The sequence below is a fragment of the Geospiza fortis genome, unplaced genomic scaffold (genome assembly GCF_000277835.1).
Source record: "Geospiza fortis unplaced genomic scaffold, GeoFor_1.0 scaffold637, whole genome shotgun sequence".
Lineage (NCBI taxonomy): Eukaryota > Metazoa > Chordata > Aves > Passeriformes > Thraupidae > Geospiza > Geospiza fortis.
In genome coordinates this window covers 505,578-518,871 of record NW_005054515.1, presented here as the reverse complement: position 1 = coordinate 518,871, position 13,294 = coordinate 505,578, and the positions used below count along the sequence as shown (strand labels likewise).

The window sequence follows — 13,294 nt, the reverse complement described above, 5'->3', positions numbered from 1 at the left end:
ATAAGGTATGGATCTGTGATATTATTTACAAACCTGTCATGAGAGGTGAAGGTGCTAACTTATCACACCATTATTAAATGCTCTTTTACTTTTACATAATATTTATATTTCAGCTTCTCCTGGTTTGTGTGCCTGCACATAATGCCTCAGGCTGGAAGATGACATATTTCAGCTTTTATTTTCATACCTGGGAAGAGCAGTGAGGATAAGTATGGGGTAAGTCTGGAAAGGGAAGGTAAAGGGACTGTCTGGGAAAAGACAGTGATGCACCACTGCTGTTAGGACTAAAAGGATGTAAAGAAGATGGATTCTGAGTGGATCCATGAGCCCTGACCAAGCCAGTGGCCATCCCTGGCTACTGACTCTTCTGGGAGCCTCACTCTCCAAATTAGGCACCACAATTAATGTGAAGGAGAAATCACTTGAGCATGGTTTAATAGGAAACCAACGTCATATTTTGGGACAAGGTTATAGAAATCCAATGACAACATCTTAAGGAACTCTTTCTGCTGGTGAAATTGCAGGCATGAAAATCCCAGAATGCAGAAAATTTTGAGGCCAGGCTGGATTTTTCAGTCTGGGTGTGTTGGTGTTTGCCTTTGTTGTAAACAGGCTTTGGTCCACAGCGCCTTGGGGCTGCTGAGCCCTGGGGTCCATCCCAGCTGGGCCACAGGAGCCCCAGCCTTTCTGCTCCATCACCTCTTTCCTGACTTCAAGTGTCCTGGTGGGGCAGAAATCAGGAGATCACAAGGTAGAAGAGAAGAATTTATATTCTCCTGATTGGCACTGCCTCGGATCTGCTTTGCTGGTTTTTCGGCCTCCTGGGCCTGATGTCTGTTCTGTATTGCAGTTGTTGAGGTAAGGGAGGGCTAAACTCGTATCTGCAGCTTGGACCTACATGGATATAAGTGTTATCAACACACTGCTTCCAATGCTGATGGCATCTAAAGAAGTCCTGTAGGAAAAGTTACTCCAGAGAAAAAGAATTTCTTCAGATCTGCTGCCTTGGCTTGGTGTACGGGATGGAGCCAGAACCAGGAGTAGAAAATCAGAGTGTTAACTGGGTGAGAGTAAAGGATGTCTTCTCTTTCTCATTCAGCTGAGTTTCTGTGTTGAAACTTGTTGTCCTTGACTTCCTGTGGGTTGTCTGATAGAGAGATGGGGACATAAGTTTAAGTTTGTCTTTTTCAGTTGCTTTTATGCAGGGACACCACCGGAAGGCCAGCTTGAATCCAGAGCGAAACCTGGCAAAGGGAGAAAAGCAATTAATTAAATGGTGAAATGATCTTTCTAATTGTGCAGAGAATTAACAAACTCATGGTTTGGTTCTACCTGTGAATGATTATGGAAAGAAATATTTCTACTGAAATCAAAGGAATGAGGTGCAAAGCTAAATGCATGAAAGCATGGAGGGAGGTGCACTAGGAGGTTCTGATCAGATTTCCCTGTATTTTAAGGAAACCTATAAGATCAGTGAAATGACAGGGAGTTTGATGTGCTCAGTAGATGGTGCTGGCCGTGCTGGTAGCTGCATTTGTGAGACACAGATTTCCCTGTATTTTAAGGAAATCTATAAGATCAGTGAAATGGCAGGGAGTTTGATGTGCTCAGTAGATGGTGCTGGCCGTGCTGGTAGCTGCATTTGTGAGACACAGATTTCCCTGTATTTTAAGTTAACATACATTATCAGTGAAATGGCAGGGAGTTTGATGTGCTCAGTAGATGGTGCTGGCCGTGCTGATAGCTGCATTTGTGAGACACAGAACAGCTGAGGAAAATACTTGTGTTTACCCACTGGGAGCTTTAAAAAAAAAACTATTAATAATTAAATGAGGAAGCTGTCTGCTTTCTGAGAGAGGAGGGGAGGACATATTTTTGTGCTTAATGTTAAATGCAGTTTGGGTAAATGGGCTGCAAAACTCTTCTTATGCCAGCTCACAGGGGCAAGCCTCGCAGTGTCGCTCTGGAGTTAAACACTGCCTGCTGCAGCCCCAGTGGCACTGCACAGGACCTGTGCTGATAACCATTTATCACCTTCGAAGCTCACAGCGAGCCTGGAGAGGGCTGGGGGGGTTATGGATGTGGGATTTAGCATGGAGATCCCCGGGCAGCCGGAGCAGCGCTCTGCAGCGCAGAGCAAGAGGGACATCTCATGGCACGCTGGGGATGTGCTCCCCCAGCTGCTCCCTCGTGTGACACCTCCCCATGGCACCTCCACAGCCACCGCGGGCTGCTCCTGCTTCCCACCCGTGGGGTGAGCCCAGGGCTGTGCTGGGGTGGCCTGGGAAGGGCAGGAGGCTGAGCCAGCCCAGCATTTGCTCAGCAGATGCAGTGCAGGGATTGCAGATCCCTCCCTCGGGAGCAGGATGGTCTGCATGTGGAAATGGGTGCAGCTGTGGCTGTGCTGATCCTGTGCCTGCTGCCTGTGCTTTGTTCAGAGACAGAAAATGCTACAGGCTGAGTTAGGAGCTCAGAGTTTATCCCATCTCACATTACCAGCACAGGGTGAATTAAGTGGTCACATTGGCCTAGGGACTGCAGTTGAAAATCACAGCTGTTCTCACTCCAGAGATTTATGCTTGTTTCAGGCTGAGATTTTCGTTTTCTCTGTGCACACATGCTCACAGTGGCTCACCTCTGGTTCAGGCAGCAGTAGATGATGGGGTTGTACATTGTCGAGCTCATGGCGAGGAGGAAGACTGCCAGATACACCTGCTGAATGTACTTCTGCTGGTAGATGTCTTCCTTGAAGCTCCCCAGGATGAAGTAGATGTGATAGGGCAGCCAGCAGACAGCAAAAATGATCACCACTACCACCATGGTCTTCACAAACTAGGAAAACAGAGCCAGGGGGTTATTCCTGGGCTCTGGGTGATGGGGCTTGCTGGGGCAATGGGAGGTGCTGGTGTCACTTTGAGCCTGGTTGGCCCTCCCAAAGTGCAGAGCATGGAATGTAGGCCTGGACTGCTGTGGCAAAGAAACCTGGACTGCTGTGGCAGAGAAAGCAGCCCTGGTGATGCAAACTGGGAGCAGGGAGTGAGGGAGGGAGCGCCCTGGCCATGGAAACTGGAGCAGGGAGGGAGTGCCCTGGTGATGGGAACAGGGCGGGGGATAAAGCAAACCTTTCCCAGGGCACAGGAGCTGCTTGGAGCTGCACCAGGGAGGTGTGCAGGGAAAGGAGATCTCTGCTCTTACACTGGGACTGCTCCATCCTGCCCAGAGTTTCACCCTGGTTTATCCTGTGTGCATCCTCTCCACTCTAAGGGCTGCTGGCAGCCAGCCTGCTGCTGTGAGCCTTTCTTCCTTGAAGGCTGCCTGGTGCATGCAATCACCATTTTTTTCAAACTTGCAGGCGTTTTGGGTCCCTTTACCCTGGACCCAAAATATTGTATTAACCTTTCAAGCCCAATCCCACAAGATTTTGTTTGGAACACCAGCTCCATTTTGGACCTGGAGCCAGCAGGGCTGTTGTGCTGGGGGTAATGATACTTAAGTTTCACTTCTGACCTTTTTTTTGGCATTAACTTGGTGCTCGTAGTGGACTCTGTTCAGGTGGCTGCCTGGAGCTGTGCTGCTCCACAGAGTGACTCCTATAATGCTGTATGCAACAAACATCACCATCAAAGGCAGCAAATAAATCAGCACAATCACGGCGATGTGGTACCTGAAAGAGAAGAACAAGCAGTTTTTACAGTCAGTGTGGCTCCTGGAGAGCTCTTTCAGAAATTGTCTTTTGGATATGTATGCTGGCTCCTGTTAGTGAAACCACAAAGAAGAAACTTTGCCTATAATTATTGTCACAGGGATTTCTGTAAGCAGCACAATCTCATCTCTCTGGGGCTGTGATGAGGGGTCCTTGGGCTGGAGTCCCTGCTCCTTCAAGGCAGAGTAACATCCTTGATCTTTTGGCAGAGGGTTGCACTCCAGAGCCACCTGCACTGAGCTCTGCTATCCCATTGCAGCCAGGAGAGAGAGAGAGATGGTGGTAAGAGTACAAACCCTTACATCACAGGTATGGGAAAGGATTAGTCCAGAAACCACAGAGTAACTCCATGAATGCAGCAGTGGAAAAAAGGCACATCAGGGACTGTGGAAGGCATCTGGCTGCTAGCAGGGTGCACAAAATGCAGATAGTGAGGAAGGGGTGTTGCCTGTATTTGTGTATCTGGCTGTTTTTACTTGTGGGAGCACACAGAGTTGATGTACCACTGAGCAGGGCACTCAGAGTCTCTGCTCCAGCTGAAAGCTCTGGCACCCATCCCCTTAGCTGTATTTTAACCTCAGCCCTTTCTAACTTTCTGTGCCACCCCACAAACTTCTGCAGCTCCCCTCCTGCTGGGGGCTGATCAGTTTGAGCAAGCACCATTTATGGGAAGGGAACAACCTGCTCAGTCCCTTCCTGCAGCTGCCAAGTTAACATAAACACAGTGAAAAGCAGGATTAGGCAGGAGGGCTCTGGCACACGCTGCTGGCAGTGACCCCAAAAGGCTGGGGGGGTGCAAGTGGTCTTTCTCAGCCTGACCAGGCTCTGGGGTTGCTCCTCACATGAGAGCTTTGCTGTTGGAATGGGATTTGGGGCCTGCAGTGGTGTTTGCTCCTTGGGGTGGCTGCAAACACCACACTGGTGGCTGCATAAAGAAAAATATTCTATTTGTGAGACGTGGCAGTTCATCCCTGCCTGTCTTCCACTTTTTCCTGCTGTGCTCAGAGCAGTTCCTCTTTTGAAGGTCTGATGCTGTGTGTGGAGTGCAGCAAAGCCCTTTTAGGGTTCCCATCAAGGGAGGATTGGAGCCTGAGTTTGAGTACACATAAAAAGAAACTTTTAATCTCATGGCTTTACTACTTAGCTGCAAAGTTAACCTGTCACTTGGAAAAAAACCCCTCTCTGGTTAAGGTTCTTTGCTCTGGTTAAACTTCTATATCCTTTATAGCCAATATTTTTCAGGCACTGGCAGTCAGTAATGCATTGTTTGAGGTTTTAAAAATTATTATTATTATTATTATTATTATTATTATTATTATTATTATTATTATTATTATTTTACTTCTTTCTGCCATAATTATGCACATATTTCCTGCAGAAAAGGATTTTTCTATGTTCTGAAGTCTAGAAATCATGAAAGATGGGTTTATTCAACTGCAAAGGATTCAGAGGACACACAGTCCACACAGGAACCCGGCTCTCAATTTTTGTTTTGTTTTTCTTTGGGTTTCTTAATATTTCTTTTCCTTGTTATTTGGACTAGGATGAATGGCTGCACATGGCATTTTCTCCATGGTCTGTGTTGCAGGCATCTCTCCCAACAACCCCATCACTCAGCAGGATTTCTGGGGAGCAATTTTTTCTCACTTCCTTTGTAAGGGAGATACCAAAACCTGCAGATCTGAGGCTGTTCAGGGAGAGAGAGCTGGTGAGTGATGGACTGTGGTCAGGAGCTGCTGCTCTTCAGCTGGAGATGCCAGGAAGGACCTGCCCTGCTCTTTGCCACGCTCAGGACCAGCCTTTCCAGCCTTTCCAGCCCACAGGGACTTTGCCAGCACGCTGGGGAACTCGTCTCAATCCTTTCCATGCCATGGATGTGGGAGAGATAAACCTCCTGCTTCTCTATCTGAATGGAGTAGTCACCAGTGACTCAGGGATTTGTGGTTATCTCTTCTCCCTCCTCCTCAATCCACAGCAGCCTGGCACACTGCTTCCCAAAAAGGGTACCAAAAAGGAGCCCCCAGGAGGAGAAACAACACCCAGCATTGAGAGGTTTGAACCTGATTTTACTCTTTGCTCAGCTGGGAACAACTGGCATCCACTGCCTGAGCATGCTGCAGCTTGGCCAAAATGACACCAAGGTTGTGGAACTTGGCACACATTAGTGTGAAAATCAATTAGTTTGGTAAAAGCTAAATTGAGGAGGCGCCCAGCTGCCTGCCAGAGAGGAAATGTGAGCAGGGAAAATGTCCCAGGTGCGTGGAGCCTTCACAGTGGGGTTTGGTTTGAAAAATTGTTTGCACTTTGCTAATGGATTTGTTCCTTCTCCTCAGTTCTTCCCCTGCCACTTTGTATGAATATGTTTTGTTTGATAAATTTCTCCAAGGTGCGTGGTGTGCTCTGACTGATGAGCAATCCCAGCAGATCCCTGAATGCAGGGCATGGCCTGTTTCATCTGTTTGAACAATCTTGCTGCAGGCAGGAGGAAATGGCTGTGAAGCTCAGGAACCTTTAGGAGTGCAGATGTGTGCCCAGATAAATATGTCTATAAAACCTTGGGATGTTTGAAACATGCTGCTCTCAGGTTTTATTTTCCTTTTACCCCACAAAGACCAGCATAACTTTTAACTAATTACATGGCTTCTCAGCATTAAAGATACCCAGTTTCCTCCTGCCTGACAGAGGAAGAAAATCCAGAACCTCTGAAACCAGGATTTACTGATTGTTTAGAGATTTTTGCACTGGATTCTCTTAAATTCTGCAAGCCCTGTATGTAGGTTTTCTGGACATTATAACCAGTTTTCAAAGCAGGGGAGGGTGGCAGGTTCAGGATTACCCTGAACCACCATCACCTGGCAGCTTTTGGCACATCTGGCTCAAACTGAGTTGGGATGGGCTGCCCCAGCCCCACATTCTGCTGCTCTCTCCCCCAGCACTCCCCACAGCCAGCGGTTTGGAGCTGAAACGATTTTCCTGCTCAACTTTAGGCCGGATTGGGAGTTTCATGGTGTCTCTTACGCCAGCTGGTGCTTGGATCCCACGTCATCAGGCCAGACCACGATGCATTTCATGGCGCCATTGTCCATGGTGATCTCAGCGTAGAAGCACTGAGGGAAGGCCAGCCCGAATGCCACCAGCCAGATGACCCCAATGATGACTCTGGTGCTTCCAGCAGACAGCCTGGGCTTGAAGGGGTGAATGATGGCCACATACCTGCAACAAACAGGTGCAGTGCTTTTACAGTGAGGCTGGCAATCTGTACAACAAACCCAGCAAGTGTAAGAACTCCCCAGAACTGAGTGGGCTTTATTAATACAGACATTTTGACAGGTTCCAGGCTGTAAATAATAAGGAACTAAATCCTTTCTGGAGAGAATGATTGCAGATCTTAGGGCAGGGTTTATTAAACCCAGGTGGATGGATGCTGCTGTGTGAGGAGGGAGCAATCATTTATGTCTCCTGCAGACAGGTTTTGCAAGAATTCCCCTTATGGAATTTTTCATACAATCCCAGAATGGTTTGGGGTTGGAAGGCACCTTAAAGATTACCTAGTTCCAATCCCCAGCCATGGGCAGGACACCTTTCACTATCTCAGGTTTCTCCAAGCCCTGTCCAACCTGGCCTTGAATACTTCCAGAGATGGGACAGCCACAGCTTCTCTGGGAACCCTGTGCCAGAGCTCACCTCCCAGCTTCTCTGGGCACCCTGTGCCAGCCCTCACCTCCGTCACAGGGGAAGGATTTCTTCCCAATATCCCATCTAACCCTTCACTCCATCAGTATGAAGCCATTCCCCCCATCCTGTCACTCCAGGCCCTTGTAAAAAGCATTCTTGCTCTTTAAGTTATTTTTGCAAGTGCCTTACCAAACAAAAAGCCCAGCCAAAGATGCTTTTTCTTCCTCATTATGTCCATCTCTGATGCTTCATATTAGCACAAGAGCAGACTGGGCTCTTGAATATCCTTTACCCTGATTTTTTCCCCACTGATTTTGAGCTGTGGAAAACTCTCAGTGACTGCCTGAGCACTTGTGCTGGCAGAGGAGGGAAGGGCTGCCCCTTTCACCCACACCTGCTCAGAGCCCTCAGGCACATCTGACGATTGGATTACTCAGGAGCTCTCTGGTTTTGAGTTTCCTGTGTGGAAATGCACGGTGTTGTAACGAGTACACAATCAATTATGCATTTCTTGTCACGCTGTCCCCATTCTATTGTCATGGTTGCAACAAGGGCAAAGTAGAGTGGAAAATGCCCATTGCCTCCTGGTTTTCATAGGAAAAATCTGACAAATTGTGCTGTCTCTTGGCCAGGCTGTTGGTAGGGAGCTCTGCCCAGCTGCTGCTGCAGGACAGGCAGCACAGTGAGCAGTCCAGGGCCTTATTTAGCTATAAAATTCTCATGTCACCTTGCTTTCCTTCAGCTTGCCATAGGCAGTGTTACACAGTGCTCCAGCCTGCTCAGGGAGGCATCCACTGGTGGATATTCTCCAGAGTGTTTGCCCTCAGAAGTGCCTGAGATGATGAGCTGTGGCCCCCAGTGAATGGCGAGTCCTGGGCAGAAATGATGCCACAGAGTGACTGTGCTGTCACTGCAGCCATCAGAGGGGTTACAGGGCTGGGTGCAGGCTTTCCCACTGCCAGGGGTGCACCCTAAGGCAGGCTGTGATTTTAGGTGAGCTCCTGCAAGCTGGGAGATTTATCAAACCTGCTGAGATCCCCTGGCCCCTCTTGCTGTGGCAGCACATCCTCTGCCCCTCTGCTGTGGTGGTGGTCACAAGGGTGCTTGGGGGAAGGAAGAGATGAGATCTTTGACTCTATCACAGAAGGCTTGGTTTACTATGTTATGATATATCCATATACTATACTATACTAAAAAAGAAAAAGAAAGGAGAGTTTCCAGAAGCTGTTCAGCTAAGCTAAGAAAAGTAGAGAATGATAACAAACCAGCTCTCTCGGACAGTTCTGGATTGGTCATTAATTATAAACATCCAATCTGGGCCAATCCAGACAGACCTGTTGCATTCCACAGCAGCAGATAACCTATTGTTTGTGTCTTGTTGCTGAACTTCTCAGCTTCAGCAGGAAAATCCTGAAAGAGGATTTTTCATGAAAGAAATGTGTGTGACACCTCTGCTGCTCGTGCTTGTTGTGCCCTCTCTCAATGCCCCTGTGACATCCCAGGATGCTGGGACCACAATCTTTCTCTGCTCCTCATCCATGCAGACAAAACAAGCTGAATTTTGGACCCTCCTGTGCACTTTCCAAGCAGGCCATAGGAGACTTTGCTAAGCAGAGTGTGAAGCTGGAGCTGATCAATAAATCTGCATTTCTGCCTCGAGCAGGGCAGTGGGAACAGCTGCTCTGGGAATGGGGAAACTGAGTGCTCCTAAACCCAACAGTGAGCAGTACCACCAGGGGCTTTTCCATGCCAAAGTGACTTAGAGCCATCACTTCTCAGCCTCCTTCCTTAAAATAAACCACTTCAGAAGATGTTGTTTTTATAGAAGTTAAACACTGGGGCTGGAGTGGACACAAGTTCTCTTAACAATAAATGGAAGCGTCGAGTTTCCAGGAGACAGTGTCAGGATCTATTTTAAGACCAACCAAGGAATAGCTAAATATGGTTTGCAGAGAGGTGCCAAGTTCTCTTTCTGATCTGTGCCACGTGACTAGAGAGATTTTGGCTCTATAGGTGCTTTCACCAAAAATCCCTAAGGAACAAGAGTAGGAAGACATGACAACAGGCTGAAACAGCTTTTTAAAAATATTCTTTGTCAGACAACATGTATAAACATGTAAAAAATATATGTATACCATATTTGTATAACATTTTTTGTATAACAAATAGATGTATGACATATAAAACATATGTATAAAATATACATGTATATGTATAAAATAGCAGCTAACAACAACCCTTGATTTACAGCCAGGAGCAGCAAAAGAGTATTTGAGTTTAAAACTGAACTGCTGCTTGTTCTAAATAGGGATTTGCTTCCACCTGGACAACTGCAGCCTGACAAACACAGTCAGACTCCAGAAATTAAGGCTTAAGTAAAAGTGACTCGGCAGTTGGAAGTGAATTTTATGAAAATACCCAATTGCCCCAGAAGTCAAACAGAATCACTGTAATTGCTTCCCTCCCTCTCAGAATAAGTCATTCTAATGAATCAGGGGAGCAGACCCTGCCATTTCTAATCTAATTCCCATTATTTCTGGTGGTTTGCTGGACTCACAGCAGGATTAGGGCTGCTGATAGTTTCAGCAGCCTGCAGCATATTCTCCTGTTTCCGGATATATCTGTCTCATGGTTTAAAAAACCCCAACAAAGCCACAGGAGAGTTTTCAGGATGATTGGGAAACAATTTATGGTCAATAATGTGGGAACAACAAAAATACCAGCCACTTCCACTCGTTACAGATTTGGGTGTGATTCAGACCAGGGATAAAAACCAGAGGATCACGCCACAATTAGCACCAAACCCCACAGTCTGGCACTCCTTCCACTTTGCTGATAAGGCACCTGACAGAGTGGGGGCCAAACCATTGCAATGAATTTTTTCATGACTTACAGGGGATCTTTTGGGACCTCATCTTCTCCATTCGCCTCTTACCTCTCCGCAGCCACGGCTGTCATGGAGTAAATGCTCACAAACACTGCAGTGATGGGGAACCAGTTCTGAAACCTGCAGAATTCCTCACCAAAGTACCAGACGTTGTGGCTGGCATAGATAAAATTGAAGATGGTGTTGAAGGCGGACATCAGCAGGTCCGAGAGGGCCAAGTTAACGATGAAGTAATTGGTCGCCGTCCTCATCCTCCTGTGAGCCAGAATAATCCAGATGATGGTGGCATTGCCAAGGATGGATGTGACAACGATGAAGGAGTAGGTGATGGCCCACAGAGCAATCCTCCAGCCTGGCTGGCTGAACTGGGTCGCTGCTGTCCCGTTGCTGCCATCCTCCAGGGAGCCAGCCTGCGAAACGTTGCTGGCGTTCAAAACAGAAAACACGCCCATGGCTTTTCACTTCTTGTGAGTGTAAAAGAAAATCTTCTGGCACCTGCTCATTTCCTTGCAGTGGATGCTGCTGTATGAATTTCCATGCATTTAAGCAAGTGCTGTTAAAAGGACATGGGGATGAGCTGTCTCATGTCCTCTCCTCCTGTTTTCCGAGTGATGCAGTGCAGTTCCAGGAGGAGATGAGCGATGCCAAGGGCCTCCTCCTTCTTCCCTGGCATTTTAACCTATGCTTAAAGAGCAAAAAATTGAAGAACAACTCTCTTTTCAAGTTTCTTTTTCCTTTTTAGAGGAAGAAAAGGAACAAAAAAAAAAAAGGAATGAAGATGTTTTCCAGGCCAGCGACAAGTGATGTCCTCCTTTAGATTACTTTTAGGGACAAGAGAACATAAATGGAAGCCAAAACCCACTTCAATCCAAGTAGAAATTCTTTGCCAGAGCAGCAGTTTTCTAAAGCACCAGGTGTCTGAATCCCCTGCGGTGGGACTGAGGACTTTTGCTGTTCTTTCCCTGTGTAACTATTAAGCAAGAGGCAGGAGTTGCACTGGGATAAAATCTCAACAGGTTTCAAGGGTACTTTGAAAGGAGGTGGAGTCTCTTGCAGGCAAAAACTAAACAACCAATTTGACATCAAATTAAATGTGGCAAAGTGGTATGTGGAGCTTCCCCCCTTGCTGCACTCAGTTTTGAATAACCTCTGCAATGGCCACGCTGCTCTGGCAGGATTTTACAGGCTTACATGCAGGGGTGGTTTCTTCTCCAGTTTCACCAGTCCTGAAATCCTCAAGTTTCCAGGACCCTGCCTGACTTCTTACAGTGAGCTCTTACAACAAGAGAGAAACTATATTTGACGCAATTCAGCAAGATCTTTCCTGTTGGATGGCTGCATCCCCTTTCCCAGTGTGTGCTGTGGGAACCTGCTGACCCCATGCAGGCAGAAATTTCGGGTAGGAAAGAGGAACCCCTGGCTCTGCTGGGAGCACAGCGCTCCTGCTCGCTGTCAGCCTAAAGCAAAACAGAAGTGACACTCGAGGCTGAGATTTCCAAGAGTACTTGGCACTGGCTCATGCCTGGCAGCTGCAGGGGTTGCAGGTATGAAGAGCTGCCTCCAGGGCTCAGAGTGCCTGTAGTGCTGGGGTGGCTGTGCTTTTCCAGCCCCTGCAGCTTGTGCCAGGCTCTCCTGTAACACTGTTTATCGCTTCAGGATCCTTTGCACCAGCTCAGCCTGGAATCTTTCCTTGCTTCATTAATTTCTGGAGGCAGCCTTGAGTTAACCCAGCACCTAACCAACTCTTTCAAGCAGGTTTTCTCTGTTACAATATTGCTTTTTGTGAAAAATGTGTATTTTGTGATTGGCTTTTCACAAATATTCAAATGAATATTATATGTGTTGTGTTTGACAGTTATGCTGTATTCATTTTCTTAAATAGTGTGTTAAATATAGTTTTAGATTATAACAAAATGTTAAAACAGAAACTATGCTATGTGAGATACTTTTTTTCAAGAGGGGACTCACACCAAGATAGCAGCCACAGGACACCCAAATCTTTTAGAAAAAAAGAATTTATTTCTCCATTATCGAGTTCCTTCTGCCTCAATCAGCCCTGAAAATGCCATCAGGATTCAGAGGAAGAAGCTGACACTGCCCAGACAGAATCCTGTGTTTGAATGGAATTTATGCATCATGGATGAGGTGTAGGAATATGCAACAGGCTGTTGCTTTTAAGGGTTAATCCTCTGTTAACGTGGGGCCTTTTTCAGGCTTATTTTGCCCAGAAAGAGATACCTGGACTGTCTGTAACTCTTTGTTTCTATTGTCTCATATTGTCCTCATCCCAATTGTTCAAATTTTATTAATGTAATTATATTACTATTTTTATAACCATTTTATTACTATTAAACTTTTAAAATCTTAAAAACAAATGGTTGGCATTTTTTACACTTTTAAAGAAATTCATACCTGTAGTCCTGCACGTGATGTCTCCTCCTCTTCCCTGCAGGTAATCCCTCTCACCTCCCTACCCACAAACTGAAAATGCACACTTGTACACATCTTCCAGGGTGCATCTCAAAGCTTTTCCAGGTGCTTCTTCCAAGTCTTACACCTCATTAAGCAGCTTAGGGACCTTCCACTTTCTGTACAGTTCAGGAAGGCTGTTCATGACTTGCAATACCAGTTCAACAGCTGATAGTGTTCTTCAATATTTTTTTAATATGCTGTCTGAAATCCCTGCAAATTTGAAGGGGAACAGGAGCAAAAACCTCCACACATTTCACTGGGAGTACACCGAAGTGGTTTATCAGTTACAGAAAGTAGAATGGAAGTGAGTGCTCAGAAAAAGGGCTGCACTTATTGACCCTTCAGTGGGGAAGCTCTTGGCTGGCTTTGAAGGCATTCAAGGTGCTCAGGTTTCTTAGGAACCTTTTGGTGACCCATCTGCCTTGGTTCCTGATCTGTTACTCAGGTGATAATCGACAGCCGCCACCCTTTGGCCAACATTTCATCGTACGAGTCAGGAGGGATTTGCCTTCCTGCATCCACACCCACTCCTTTTATTCCTGGGCTGGTTGAGCATT

At 46.7% G+C, this 13,294-nt stretch overlaps 1 protein-coding gene across 1 annotated transcript; it reads right to left on the bottom strand.

Moving 5' to 3' along the window:
- Positions 1-2,631: 2,631 nt before the first annotated feature.
- Positions 2,632-10,831, bottom strand: TACR2 (tachykinin receptor 2). The gene is made up of 4 exons (XM_031063576.1): positions 10,314-10,831; positions 6,722-6,916; positions 3,508-3,664; positions 2,632-2,832 (listed from the first exon to the last, which is right to left on the bottom strand). Exons 1-4 carry the CDS (start codon positions 10,715-10,717, stop codon positions 2,632-2,634), a joined length of 957 nt encoding a protein of 318 aa, XP_030919436.1. The 5' UTR covers positions 10,718-10,831.
- Positions 10,832-13,294: the final 2,463 nt, after the last annotated feature.

Excerpts from the sequence above, each read along its gene's own strand:
- TACR2 (XM_031063576.1), bottom strand. The coding sequence starts at position 10,717 with ATGGGCGTGTTTTCTGTTTTGAACGCCAGCAACGTTTCGCAGGCTGGC. Across the intron at positions 3,665-6,721 it reads GGATCCAAGCACCAGCTGGC|GTACCACATCGCCGTGATTG; the intron begins GTAAGAGACACC and ends CTTCTCTTTCAG. Across the intron at positions 2,833-3,507 it reads AAGTTAATGCCAAAAAAAAG|TTTGTGAAGACCATGGTGGT; the intron begins GTCAGAAGTGAA and ends CTGTTTTCCTAG.